Raw genomic sequence first — 14,472 nt, 5'->3', positions numbered from 1 at the left:
GTCATTGTTCACTGAGCTACTCGGCATGGTGCGTCAAAGGAGATGAGCTAGGGACAACAACGGAAGGAGAGAATACCACAGGCAGCAGAAGCTATAACAATGGCAATATGGTACGGGAAAGAAGAATGTGATTCGATTAGAAGTGAGTCAACAACAAACCATGGCTTAAAAACAAGCATCCCACTAAGGATTTCTAGGACATCAAACAATAAACTAGTTGTTAAGAAGTCTCACACCGGTTGTGATATGGTCTGACTAAGTGTTTATAAACTAGAGGCAATCCTCACTTTACAAGCCAGTTTTGTAAGGATAAGTTAGGCTCAATAACTCAATTCTAAGACTAGTAATCAACTAGTAATCAATTATGAATTACAGGATAATTATATTTTCAGACTGTAACATATAAAGTTTAAAAGCAGAAGCTTGGCCACATTAACGTGCAATTAAAGATGCAAATACAATCTTCTAAACTTTTATTTTTAGGATATTAAATAGTTCAAAACTTCATAAAATAGGTCCTTCTTGTAGGAACTCTTATTTCCCTAAACTTTAGGACAAGGTTCTTGGATCGAAATTCCATGCATTCACAATACCACATGTTCACCATAGTCGGTAAAGTCTAAAGAGTTGGATGACAATATAAGCAACTCCATATGAGTCGTCTGATCTTTCATCCAACAATTCTGATTAACCGACTGCGATGACGTTGGTATTTGTGAGAAATCCATATCCAAGCTCCTTGCTATAAGAACCATCACTAGTGCGTCTGAGGAAACATTTGTTGTGGGAAATAATTCGACTCGGGCTGGATCTCCCTGTAGTCTTCCACGGCATGGTGGTGCAAATGCCAGTCTCTATCTGAGACATATTGCCTAGCCATGATTGCTGCCCGATTTTCTGCTATCAATTCGCTTAACGCAGCACTGCATCTTACGGAGAGATCAGCAGGTGAAAGCCAAGAATCAGTCCGAGATGACAGAAGAGAGAGAGCACACCCGCCTGATGACAAACAAGAAAAACTACCAACTATCAATATCAAAATAATCGAACGCATCGATAATGAAGGGCTCCATTTAATTTTTTAAGCAAACGATACAAAATAATTGAAGATGAGATACAAATTGCACCAAAAATCAAAATAAAAAATGCATTATAGCTTTTGCAACAAGTATGAATCAGTTGCAATAATAATTATAAACACAATTTTACCTTGTGAGGAATTCCTCGCAACAGAATCTTGGGAGCTCTTTCTTCTTCTCTCATTGTGCCCTGCAAGTCTCCTTCTACAACTTCTCTTTGAATCATCAAATTCTGACACAACATGGAACCTAAAAATCCAGTCCCCACACCACCATATTTTCCATATCTTAGTTAACCAATATTCAAATCCTAAAACTTAGATTAAACTAGAAAACAAACAATAGTGTGCGCGCATAAAAATAAGGTAAATCATTAGGTATTCAACTTACATTGTTGAGTACCACGCAAAATTTATTTAAAATATCAATTTTTTAAATATAAATTAATATGAAAATATTGTTGGAACCATTATTACTCTTTAGAATTATTGAAGACAAAGTTATTACAGAAAAGTTAATTACTGTCTCTCCATTTTTGTCTGCTAAACCATTATTACTCCAACCAACACCAAGCACAATTGTTGGTTTTAAAGAGGGCAAAATCATGTACATCTTTCAACCCCAAAGGTAATACATGTACGTTTTTTGCAGGCAAGAAGAGTACATGACAAGATGAAAATGTCACACACTTCATTTTAAAAATAAATAAATAATATTATCAATTAAAAAGTATAATAAATAATATCAATTATAAATAAATCAATAAAAAAAATTGAAAGGTTAAATATGTTTTTCCTCCTTCAAAACATACCAATTTTAAACTTTAGCCCCTTATTTTTTTAAAAAAATTCTCGATTCAGGTTTGAAATGACGTTTTTTTATATAAACATGTCATTGGTAAGACCTTAAAATATTATTAGTTTAATAATTGAACAGTTTAATCTATAATCTTAAGTAATTTATCTATAACTTCAAATTAAAAATTAAATTGTTAAAGTAAAGATTAAATAGTTTAGTTTTTACGTTAATGATATTTTAATGTATTAATTAACAATGAAACACATGAAACACATTCTTTTGTACAAAAGCAAGGATTTAAAACTAAAAGCTAGTATATTTAGATAAACCAAAGTTAAAAGAAAATTTTTAGAGGAACTAATTGAAAATAAAATTTTATAAATTTATAGAGATTAAAAATACATATTTAATCTCAAAATTAATATCAAACTATACATGCATTATAATTACTAGCTAGAAGGTAAAATATAAATTAATTTGTGAAAAAAAAATCTACTCAAGTTACAAAAGTCAATATTATTATTACTTTTTTTTATCAATTTTTGTTCATACTTTCTCATGTACTATAAATATAAGAAATACAACAAAATTTATCCTAATAATCTTTATATTTATGACAAGAGGAAATATTTATGTATTATATTTTTAAAATTAAAAAAGTATTTTTTTAATATAAAATTTATTTATTTTATTTTCCTTGATTACTTAATTAGTACTCCTACTTCCCTAGCATGACAAAAAAAACATTAATCTATATAGTACTATAATTTTGTGGAAGAATTTTATATTATTAAAAGGATAAATAGTAATTGTTCCTCTTATAATTAGACAGCACATTAAAAGGATAAATAGTAATTGTTCCTCTTATAATTAGACAGCACACTAATATTTAAGAAAAAAAATATAAAAAGTGTTAATATAAAATTTATTTATTTTATTTTCCTTAATTAGTACTTCCAAAACACTATTTAGTTAGAATTTTGTGCAGGATGTTTATATTATTAAAAGGACTCTAAATAGTAATTGTTCCTCTTATAATTAGACACGAGACTAATATTTAAGAAAACCACAGAGAGTAACACACTGACCTGCTACACTGCTGGCAGAATCTCTGCTCTAAACCCAAAACCACAACTTTTGGTGCCTTCGAATGCATCTCACAAACCTTATGTCTCCTATGATACTCCTTAGCATTCATCAATGCCACGTGGCATCCATCCACCTGACATCTCGCCACCGCAAAACTTGCCGCAGCCACCTTCCCACCACCACCACCACAGTACCCTTTTCCTCTCTTATCTCCCAACCCTCCACCACCACCACCACCACCATTCACATCCTCAAAATAATGTCTCTTCCCTAACTTCAAACATGTGAGATGTGGGTCAGGCATCACGTGAGACCCTGACCCACCTCTTCCATACGGTTCCATATAGCTCCCTCTATGATGTCTGTCACCACCGCCGTTAAACATCATCACGTTGCTTAAATCAGAATCGTGATGGTTACTAACGGCGGTGTTTTCAACTGGAACATGGAAAATGTCCATGTTCCATGCAGTAGCAGGAGTACCATTACTGGTACTACCCCAAGTAGTAAAACCGTTACTGTTACCGTTATTGTTATTACTTTGGTCTCTGTTGTTGAGACAGAACATGTTCCCTCCAAAGTCCATCTTTTTTCTCTCTCTTTCTCTTTGTCTCTCTAAATATAAATGTTTCAGTTTCACTGCTTTTTAGATACGGAAGAAGAAGAAGAAGAACTGGGTAGGTTGAGGAATGATGAAATGTTTAGAAGTTTGGATGTTATAACAGAAGTAGAATGGGTGAAAGAGCTTTTAAGTAAGAAAGATGTTTGGTTTCTTTTTTGTTTGTATAAAAGTAGAAAGAGTGTTGTTCAAATGGAGGGTTTAAAAGTACTGTTGTTAACAAGGTAAAGCTGAAAAGGCTACTATTCTTGGTTCAGAGAGATAGAGATAGAGAGAGATGGGAGAGAAATATTGGTGGAGTGGTGTGAAAACTACACGTAGGTGAAAAGAGGTAATGATAGTAATAATTGTATGTAACAAAGTTAAAGGAGTAATAAAGATGTGACAAGACACTAGTGGATCATATCAGAGGAGCCTCTCCGCAGCTATATATATTATCGGAATTGGATACTCAGTTTAGTCCTCTTTTCTTTTTTAATCTAACGGTTGAATGTCCACAAATAAAAAAAAATATAATTGAAGAGGGAGAAAAAGAAAGATAAATAAATAACCCAGATTTTAGCTGAATGTGTAACATAAGAGGAAAGGTTAAAGAGGATCCAGATCCATATTATCACTCTCAGGTAATTATGCTCTTGTCGAGTGTAGATATTCTCATTCAATAAACTTAAAAATAGAATATTTGCTTATATTTGAAATTGAAATGAGTAATCATCGTATAAAACAAATAATATCAAATGGTTAAGAGTAGTGTTAGTTTAGTTTAGAAGAGAAGTTTTTTTTTTAAATTGCAAAAATATTTATATATTAATAAAAATATATATATAATATTAATAAAAACACAAAAATAGGTTACAATAGAAAAACAATACAATCAGGAGTATCGGAAGTGCTCACAAAAGAATAAAACAAAAAGAGAAGAAAAACACAAAAAAAAAAACAGCAACACCAGAAGCACCACCGCAAGACACCAGCCCACCCAAATCCTGAACCACAACTGGTAACGAAGAAATGAAAGGATAAATGAAGAAGTGAAAGGAATAGGCCACCCACATCGCAGAGACATCAGCACCCACACCCCAACAACCTCTATCGACTCCGGCACATGAAACGTTGTACCTCCTACTCATAGAACGGGCATGGGTATAGAAGAGAAGTTGTGACAAGAAAAATAGGTAAGAGAGAGTGTTAGAAGAGATAAAGAGGTGAGAAATAAGATAGATTTGAGATATTGATTGATTTAAGAGAAAGATGAAATAAATAGAAAAGAGAAAAATGTTTTGATTGTTTTTAAAGTACAATAACTATGTTGGGATTAATTGTAATGTAAGTCTCATATTGTTATTCAATGAAAAATATCAATAGAGAAGTCATATATGTTGCTTAGAGAAATGAATGGTGGGGAGCTCAATACTATATATATAGAGATCTCAAGTTCCTAGCTTGTTTCAACATACCAAACACTAACACCAGAAAACACTTTAAGTTTATATTTGTGTCTTTTTGTTGTCTTTTCCTCTTGTTTTAGAGTGTTGTGAGATGTAGTTTAAATATTTACTTTGAAGAGTGTGAGTGTACTAGGATCATGGATGGTTTAGAGTGAAGTCTATGTGTTGTACAACTTTTTACAGTGTTATCTGCTTCCCGGTTCAACCATAAACCCGACCGATTACAGTGGATTACAGTGAGTAGCACAATGAGTAGCACTTAAGCTTATCTCTAACTTAGTTTAAATATTTGTTTTGTGAGAGTGTGGTTGTACTGATGTATTGAATGACAATGGTTTTTTCTTTGATTTTAGAGCTTTCACATGTTATATTTTTGTGTTGTGATTGTGCTTATTTTTCTTCTTCAGCTTTGTTATTTACTAACAGTGGTATCAAGAGCTTCGGTTCGATGAGATATCACAATTCTTAGTATGCTTTGTGGTCAAAACATTGTTTGATCTTCCACATCATAAAAGAAGATGCGGATGTGATACTGTGAAATTACTATTTAGGGATATTCTGATTAAGGAAAAACTTGGTATTTAACCGTATTTGTTGTGACCTACCTCTCTTTCCTGAAAACCTAATTAAAGTGCTATGAAGTTTGACGAGAAGTTTAGTGGAAGAATAAACTTTTGCATATGGAAAGTTCAAGTTAGGAATGTACTATATAATTAGGATTACACGAGACATACTGAAATTGTGAAAAGTCTGAGTATTTAAACAGAAATTGTCCAAATGGTGCATTATTTGAAAAAGACTATGAGACAAGTGCTAGCACCGTCTCTCTTATTTTGAGAGATTATGGTAATCTTAGACAACCGATCGTGGTTTCTCTCCGATTTTAGAATTTTTACATTATATTCTTATATATGATAATTGTGCTTATTTTTTTTAAGTTATGTAATTTACTAACATTTCTCTCATCACCAAATTAAGTAGACGACTACTTTAGCAGGCTTTGACTAATATGAACAAGTGCATCATGTCTTTCATGGTGCACATGCAAGTTCATATCGTTATAACGAATACAAATTTTGCAAAATTCACCGTTGGATTGATAGTTTATGCCATATAGATCATCCATGTTAAATTTTAAAGAAATTAAAAATCATATGATATGTCATTGAGATCTATCAAAATTAACGGTATTTAATAAAAACTCATAAACTGTTAATCTTGATGGGTCTCAATGACATATCATATGATTTTCAATTTTTTTAAAATTTGACATGGATGATCTATATGATATAAACTATCATTCCAACGGTGAATTTTATAAAATTCGTATTCGTTATAACGATATCATAAACTTGTACACCATGAAAGACATGATGCACTTGTGCATTTTAGAATTGGTCGCTTTAGCAAAGTAAATTCCAAATTGAGTTTATAAATCAGTGACGCAGGCTTTTGGCAATTTCACGACTGACCACTGATTTTCTCTATGCATGCATGAACTGGTGAAAGGCAGAGTTCTTGAAGTTGTGACCATTATCTTCAATAATAATGCAGTAAAAAAGCATCATCCCACATGGGTTGCCAAGATTTTCCTTTGTCAACAACAGTTTTTGGTGGTGTGGCCAACTTTTTTACCGTGTATATATATATAGCTCTATAGTCACACATAAATATGCTTCATATCGATCACTTAGGATTGAATGCTACACGGGACCCATCATAGATTGTGTAGGATATTGGATATAAGAATAATGCTAGCAACACACTCTTTAACAAACACACTTCAACACACTTTTTTTTATTGGTTGAAATTCACATGGGTCCCATAAAAATATGTGGACCCATATAACTTTTATGAGACCCATATAAATTTTAACCAATAGTAGAGAGTGTGTTAGAGTGTGTTTGTTAAAGAGTGTGTTGCTAGCACTCCTCTTGGATATAAATATCAAAACACGTAGGAAAATATTTGGAAGTTATCCCTACATATATCAATTTGACAATCTTAAAAAAAAAAACACTTAAATGGATGAACTTATTACATATTCCTAACTAAAAAATAGTTAATCTAAATTATTATACATTCAAATTCGTTAAAAATTAAAAAGGATTAATCTGCAAATAAACTCACAACAATTGTGTTAAACTTAAATTATTCCTAACTATTTAGGAGAATTTAAATTTAAAATCTAATTAAAATAATTTAATATTAGACTTTACTTATTTTTTTTTTACTCAACTTGAAATTAGTAAGATAGCATATTCTTTTAGAACAATAAGAGTTATAATAAAATTTTAAGGAAATAATGTAAATATGTTTAGAGAATGTGTGAAATGAGCGACCTTAATTAAGGATTTTTTTTTACTCTTCCCGTTCCGAATATTTGATCTTTTTAGAGTTTCGCACCTGAATTAAGAATTAATAAATATTAATAAGTTAAGTTATTTTTATTCTTAGTTTATTAAGAAAAAGAAAATTTCATTTAATTAACGTTTTAGTTTTTTTTCACTACCAATATACGGCTCACTAGACCGCTTAATTTAATTTGGAGGTCAGTTCTGTCATCAAGTGGTTCCAGTCCACTTATAAGAAAATATTACAATAAAAAATTCTTACATAATTATGCTTGCTAAATGCTCAATGACTTTTTCTATACCTATGGCTATTGGAGCAATTTATAGTCAGTCTTAAGTTTACTGGTCAATAACTCAACTGCAATAGGAATATCATTTGGGTATTCCTACATAACCTTTAGTACGTAACAAATCTCTCAAATCCTTCAAATTTCATTACTTTTTCTCAAGACCAATTCCATTCAAACTCCAAACACATCAACATCAATGTTTAAAGTGCAAGAGATACATTTTGTTATTGTAGATGGCTGAAAATTAAAAATTGGAGGTGTTGTCACACTGAACTAAAGAATTATCTGTAATATTATGTAACTCTTTAAAATATAATTGATTCTTCTTGACGATAAATATATCGAGGTTATCAATACACAATAAAAGACAAGACAACAAGTAACTCACACAACACCAAAGTGAACAAATTGTTGAGTGCAAGTTCTTATTTATAGGCTTTGTCAACAAAAGTGATTCCATTCTTTTTTTTTTCCCCTAGTTAATAAGCTCTATGCCTCTATGTATTAAAAACGTTCCACAGAAAACGAGTTCGAATATGCTCCATTACCTATATCTGAACTCACAGAAAACAGCCATTTTCTCCTCTTCTTTTGTTTTTGATACCCGTTACTCAATAATAAACATAATAATACAGTAATAATAACAATTAAAAGAGAAGTTTAAGCTCAATAGCCATTTCCTTTTCTCTTTACCCTAGTTTTTTCCTTTTCCTCATCCACCAATGACGGGTGATTATAGGTTCAATTTTTTACTCAAAATCACTTATCTAAAATGTTTTTTTCTTTCTTTTTTTTATTTGAATAAGTGATTTTTTTTATTTTTTGAACAAGCCAAAATGATATATATATATATATATATATATATATATATATATATATATATATATATATATATATATATATATATATATATAAACAAAAAGTCTACTCAGCACAAGACGTACTAAGGAAGACTAAGTAAGGTTACAAAAGAGTCAAAATACAAGAACCAAAAGAAACTATACAAAGTCCAAACAAAGCATAGGACTAGACCACCAACTATGGCAGTTCAAAGCTAAAGTACTACTCGTCGCTTTCAACCACCTAAAAGAAAGAGTCTTGATCTTGTCCAACATATGATGCACTGTGTTCGCTGAGCCTATGAACAATCTATGATTTCTTTCGATCCACATAACCCACACACAAGCCAGCCATATATTTAGTTTCTTTCTTTGTGATTTCGTCATCTTAATGCGACGTTTTGTTGGTCGTCGTCTTGGTAGTGCGTTATTTTGTTTTCTCGTGTATATTCAATTAATGACTTTGGTGTGGTCAGTGTTGCATATTCGAAGAAACGTGTATTCCGAGCACTTCAATTTCAAGGTTTTGTCACATTTGTAGATATTTTACTGTTGTATGCTATTAACATGTAGGTTGTGAGTTTGTTCGTAGATTCATTATTTTTAATTTTATCAATTTTGAATTTATATTATTTGATGTATTCTACCGATTTGAATAAATATGATTTTAGTATAAAAAATAAAAAAAGGGGGAAAAAGAGAAGTTTAAGGAGAGGAATGCTATTAAAGTGGCTGGTGCAGGTTGCAAGTGGAAATTTATTGACTAGCATGCAAGTGAAATAATGTAAAACAACATTTACTCAAATCATGAGCTTATTTCTTTGGTACAAGGAGGCAAATACAAGGAAAAAGAAACTACAGAAAACTATCTAGAGAAACAAATCTCACTAGCATCAGCTAGAAGGTAAAGGTTCAATCCTGCAGGCGGGACAACGATGGAAGTAAAGACTTCGTTGTTATGGGCACCATGCTTTGCTAAGAAGTCGGCGTATGTGTTGCCCTCACGGTAGGTATGGAGGATGGAGACCTGCCAATCTCTATTCAGAAATGTCCTTTATATTTTGGAGGATGGCTGCATAGTGAAGTCACTCATCAACCGGATCAATAATTAATTTAAGTGCCATCACGGAGTCGAAATAGCACCACAAGTTCCTAATGTTCAAATCCCAAGCTAGAAGAAGACTTTTATAAATAGCCAGAAGCTCCGCATGAAGGACGTTCGTGACTCCTAATATTCAAATCCCAAGCATGGAGGATGTTCCAAACAAACGGAGACCGACTTCATGTGTAGGCTAAGTCAAAATCAATATTAAAATTATTTTCCAAAACAAAATCAATCAAAATAAATAGAAAATAATTAAGAAGCACATTTTTTAAAAAATATTTTCAAAATTTACAACGCAATATTCACTTATCCTTTAGATGGGTGTGGGTTCATAGAGTGTTTGGGAGGAGCTGCCACATATTTTTAGGTACCAAAATTAATAATTTTTAGTGTATAGATATATGTTAAAATAAAAACTCAGTTTGATATATAGATTGTCGAGTAAATTGTCAAATACTCCCTGAAATTTGAAAATAGGCAAATACCCCCTGAAATTGTAAAAAGTCCATCAATTTGCCCCCTGCTACGTTTACTCCGTCTATTTTTATGAAACGGCTGATAGATGCATACGTGGCACCTGCTAGTCAGAGTCCACATCACCGAGATTCATTTGAGTGGGGGTATTTGACCGAAATTTGTAACAAATATACCATTATAACGGTCATATTCAATGATGTTATGAAATTTTAACAGTCAAATACCCCCTGAAATTTACAACTTACTGTCAAATACCTTCAGTCAAATTGCTCCATGTGACGTGGCATCCTAATACTGTACATATCATCATGCCACGTCGCCCTTTATTAGCCACATCATCGCACTTAACAGAACAAACTAACTGAGGGGGCAATTTGATTGACATTTTACAATTTTAGGGAATATTTGTCTATTTCCAAATTTCATAGGGGTATTTGAAGAATTTTGAAATTTCAGGGGAGGCATTTGACATTTCACTCAGATTGTCACATCCATATATAATAAAAATATTATAATCAATCAGTGGTGGTTGTAGTTAGTGTAGAATGTTATTGATACGTGTTCGAATCGATAGATGCATGTATAACTAATTTTGTCATGATCCTATTGTAGTTTTGATAAACTGTGAACTTTTCAACATTGATGTAATCTTTTACTTTGTATTTTTGGTAAGGAATTTTTTACTTTGTTTGCAATTATATATGACATATAAATCCGTAAAATAAAATAAAAAAAGTGAAATTATAATTTATAAAAAAAATGGAACACTAAGTTTATAATTTGAACAAAATACGTAAGATACATCCCTACGAATTGTGCTCATATTACAATAGGTTACAATCAAGATATCATAATGCTTTCACCTTTTATGTTTAAAATGGTAGTTAAACATTCACCTATCAACCACCCTTGAAATTAGAAAGCCAAAAATCCTTGTGGAAATAGAGAAATTATTTGCTTGGATTAATTCCTTTTATTTTATTTCTTTAAATGATCATTTAGAATGTATAGTTACTCCAGCGTCATTTTCATTGTTGACAGAAGTTGTCTTGTATCGCCCGTTAAAGCCAACTATGGAAGAATTATCAGAAATGACTCAGGATACTATTTATCATGTTTCTCGGGTTTCATTATGATGTCCTTAAACATATTACTCGAAGAGTTATTTGCTACTCTGATTCTCTCTACTGCGTCAACCATATAAAGGATCCAAATATCAAATTTCATGTCTACGCCGTGTTGATTCAGGAAATCAAAGAGCTGATTTCTCAAAGCAACTCTTTGCCACACTCTTAGAGGGAAACCATCGTGCAGATTTCTTAGCCAAGGTTAGACCTCTTCAAATTCTAACCTCACGATTCATGCCTCTCCCCCGAAAGAATTCTTTGAACACTCAGGAGCGGCGTAGTTGGAACTTTCTTCCTTAGAGAATATAGTTCTCTTTTATTTCTCTTGTCTCTGTTTGTTTTGATTAGCATTGTAACTAAAAAAAGAATGCATATAGTTAATTTTTGTTGGAGGTGAGAATCCAACCCAAGACCACATTTAGCATATAGCCTCAAAATCAACCTTATAACTCTTAATTCCTTTATTGTATAAAGAGTAAATCATCGCTAGATTGTTCCAACAGTAAAGGAGACCTAAAGTGAATTTTAAGGTGATTTTTTTTCCATGAAATTAAAAAATATTAAATTTTGATTTTTTGAGATGCAAAATTGTTTATTAAATTATTATAATCCATTTCATTTAACATTATTATAACACTTTTAAATACTAAAATAAGTTTTTTTTTCTTTTTCAAATACTAAAATAAGTGATAAAGATTTTTTATTTTTTTTAAATAAGGGATAAAGATTACCGATCTTTAACTTTATTCTCTAGACCACTGAATTGTGTGGATATAATTTTACTTGTACGTTAAAAAAAGACCAAATCAGCCAGAGTGGCAGGTCCTCAGGGAGGGTACCTCTGACTTTTTGTTGGATCATGCTATGCTGAGTCACTTTTTTATTGTTTCTTTGTTGTAAAACTTTTTCTTTATATACTAAAAAAATTGAACTAATAATTTTGATGATTAAAATTATTATTGTTGGTACCAAACAACAGTTCCAACAAATATGGATACATGGAAAATTCCAATTATGCTGAGTTTCTGACATGAGTACTCATTCACAAGGTATTCAAGTGTTACTCCCTTGGTGGAAACAAGAAGGAAATTGTGAGGCATGAGAGGGTTTTGTTTCTTTTAATGAGACACAGCAAAGGAGGTTTGCACTTTGCAGAAATAGTAAATAGAGAAAGATGGATGGTGAGTTGAGATAAAAGAGGGACCATTCTCCTATTTCAATGTCCTTTAATTGATTTTTAAACTATTTGAATAGGGGACCATTTAGATTTTGAAAGAACAAGTGGTTTTGTTTAGGGAGCTTTATTAATTACTAATAATTAGGTCTAAAAAGACAACTTAGAAATTACTATGGAGAATTTATGCCATTTACAAATTGTTAGCACACAAAAAAAAAATACAATGCAAAAAAAAAAAGTGAAAGTGTGAAAATTTTCAAATAATAATAATACAAAAATTTAATGTACAACTTCTAAGAAAAAGAAAATGTTTTATATTTGTTTTCGTGTCATAATAGAAATTGTGCAACTTAGATGAATGATAGTTTGTGAGTTGATCAAATCAAAGACGTATTGTTATGGATGTTAAGAAGTCTCACGTCTATGGCAAGATAACGTAAATATGTGCTTATAAGTAAGATTAATTTTCATCATACAAGTCGATTCTGTAAGGTTTAGTTAGACTCAACTCTCAATTCTAAGATGGTACCAAGGCATCCTCTACGATTTGATGTATAAGAAGAATATCTACCAAAAATCATAGGTAAATTAACTTGGACATGAGGAGGAAGTTTGAATCTAAAAGTTATAAATTTCATTTCTATTAAGTGTTCATTGAATATTAAAGCATTTTAATTTCTGTTTTGGATTAGAATACAATTTCATCTATCTAAACCATTTTAAGTGAAAATTAAATATCCTCTAAAATACAGTAATTATAAACATTGATATTTTGAATTTTATAAATTTAAATGGACGACAAACTCTCATAAACCTTAAATTTGTTATAATGAAATAAAAGAAATTTACAGTAAAAAAATAAAAGAAAGTTTGGACAGGGCACCGCCAGCAAGATCAGTTGGAGGTAGGTTAGGTACCTTTGGCATTGCAGGGCCATTGGGTGAGTCACATTTACTTTCATTTTCTGAATCCAATAATGCTTATGCTATTGCTGGGTCTCTGACACGTGTACTCTCATTCACATGCGGTTCAACTATTCAAATGTTACTCTCCTTGTGGTACTAGGCACTAGCAGCAAGATGGAAATTGAGAGACATTGTATGCCTTTGTTTCTTTTATTGAGACACAAAGATTGAAGAGATAAGAAATAATAAATAGAGAGCAAATTAGAATTTGGAATTGAGATAAAAAAGAAATGGACCATTCTGATTTTTTCAATCTATGTCTATGGTTTATAAAAGGGAGTAAGAGTGTTGTTTTGCATTCGGTCCTTTGATGGTGGCTCTGCAAGTGCATAAAATCGCAATCAAATAATAAAATGATAAGTTATCGTTCTCCATGGGGATTGTGCCAAAATTACCAGTTTCGCTTATAAACTTTGAAAGTAAATACTTTGCGTTCGCTTTGTTTGTTTGAGAGAGTTTTACATAAAAATAAATAACAATCGAATAAAGGACAAGAAAGTAAAGACTGAAAATATATATATACACATGCAATTGGATGCACGGTTGGGTTGGTTAGGTTCTTTCGAATTCCACCCTTACTTCTGTTTGGTAATCGGTATTAATTTCTCTTGTTCTCCTCTATTAGAATTAGTCTTATAAAATAGGTTCAAGAGCACTCTTCAACTATTTCTATTACAATCTGATTAGAGCCTAGTATAAGTTGCCTATTACTCGCTTATAATTATCATCGCCCCATGTTGGTTCCACTTCTTCGTAATTATTGTACTTAGGTATCATTACCTCGAAGCTCAATGGAGTCACAAGTTATCACGTGTGCCTATACTAATCCTCTCCCTATCTCAGGTAGAATTGATTGTTCTTATTTATTAGCTTTTAATCCTACACTCAAACCTCAGATACTGAATTTAATGGTCTCTTGGAGAATTCGAGTGTACATCCTTCGTTCGGGACAGTTAGCTTTGTTTCCTAATTCTGATATCCACTAATTTCCTTAGAGTTTATTATAATGTGATCAATATTAAAATAAAGAATAAAAACAGGACAATAAAAGAGTTTACGTAAGAACAATTGAATTTAATACCAAATTATACAATTCCAGACATT

At 31.6% G+C, this 14,472-nt stretch overlaps 1 protein-coding gene across 1 annotated transcript; it reads right to left on the bottom strand.

Moving 5' to 3' along the window:
• Window positions 1-242: 242 nt before the first annotated feature.
• On the bottom strand, window positions 243-4,014 carry LOC123889927 (squamosa promoter-binding-like protein 7). The gene is made up of 3 exons (XM_045939446.1): window positions 2,966-4,014; window positions 1,210-1,328; window positions 243-999 (listed from the first exon to the last, which is right to left on the bottom strand). Exons 1-3 carry the CDS (start codon window positions 3,550-3,552, stop codon window positions 758-760), a joined length of 948 nt encoding a protein of 315 aa, XP_045795402.1. The 5' UTR covers window positions 3,553-4,014; the 3' UTR covers window positions 243-757.
• Window positions 4,015-14,472: the final 10,458 nt, after the last annotated feature.

Source organism: Trifolium pratense, linkage group LG6 (genome assembly GCF_020283565.1).
Source record: "Trifolium pratense cultivar HEN17-A07 linkage group LG6, ARS_RC_1.1, whole genome shotgun sequence".
In the NCBI taxonomy this organism is placed as follows: domain Eukaryota; kingdom Viridiplantae; phylum Streptophyta; class Magnoliopsida; order Fabales; family Fabaceae; genus Trifolium; species Trifolium pratense.
The sequence above is the reverse complement of the archived record's forward strand: the minus strand, read 5'-3'. Positions and strand labels throughout refer to the sequence as shown.

Excerpts from the sequence above, each read along its gene's own strand:
- LOC123889927 (XM_045939446.1), bottom strand. The coding sequence starts at position 3,552 with ATGGACTTTGGAGGGAACATGTTCTGTCTCAACAACAGAGACCAAAGT. Across the intron at positions 1,329-2,965 it reads TTCTGCCAGCAGTGTAGCAG|GTTCCATGTTGTGTCAGAAT; the intron begins GTCAGTGTGTTA and ends CTGGATTTTTAG. Across the intron at positions 1,000-1,209 it reads TGCGAGGAATTCCTCACAAG|GCGGGTGTGCTCTCTCTCTT; the intron begins GTAAAATTGTGT and ends GTTTGTCATCAG.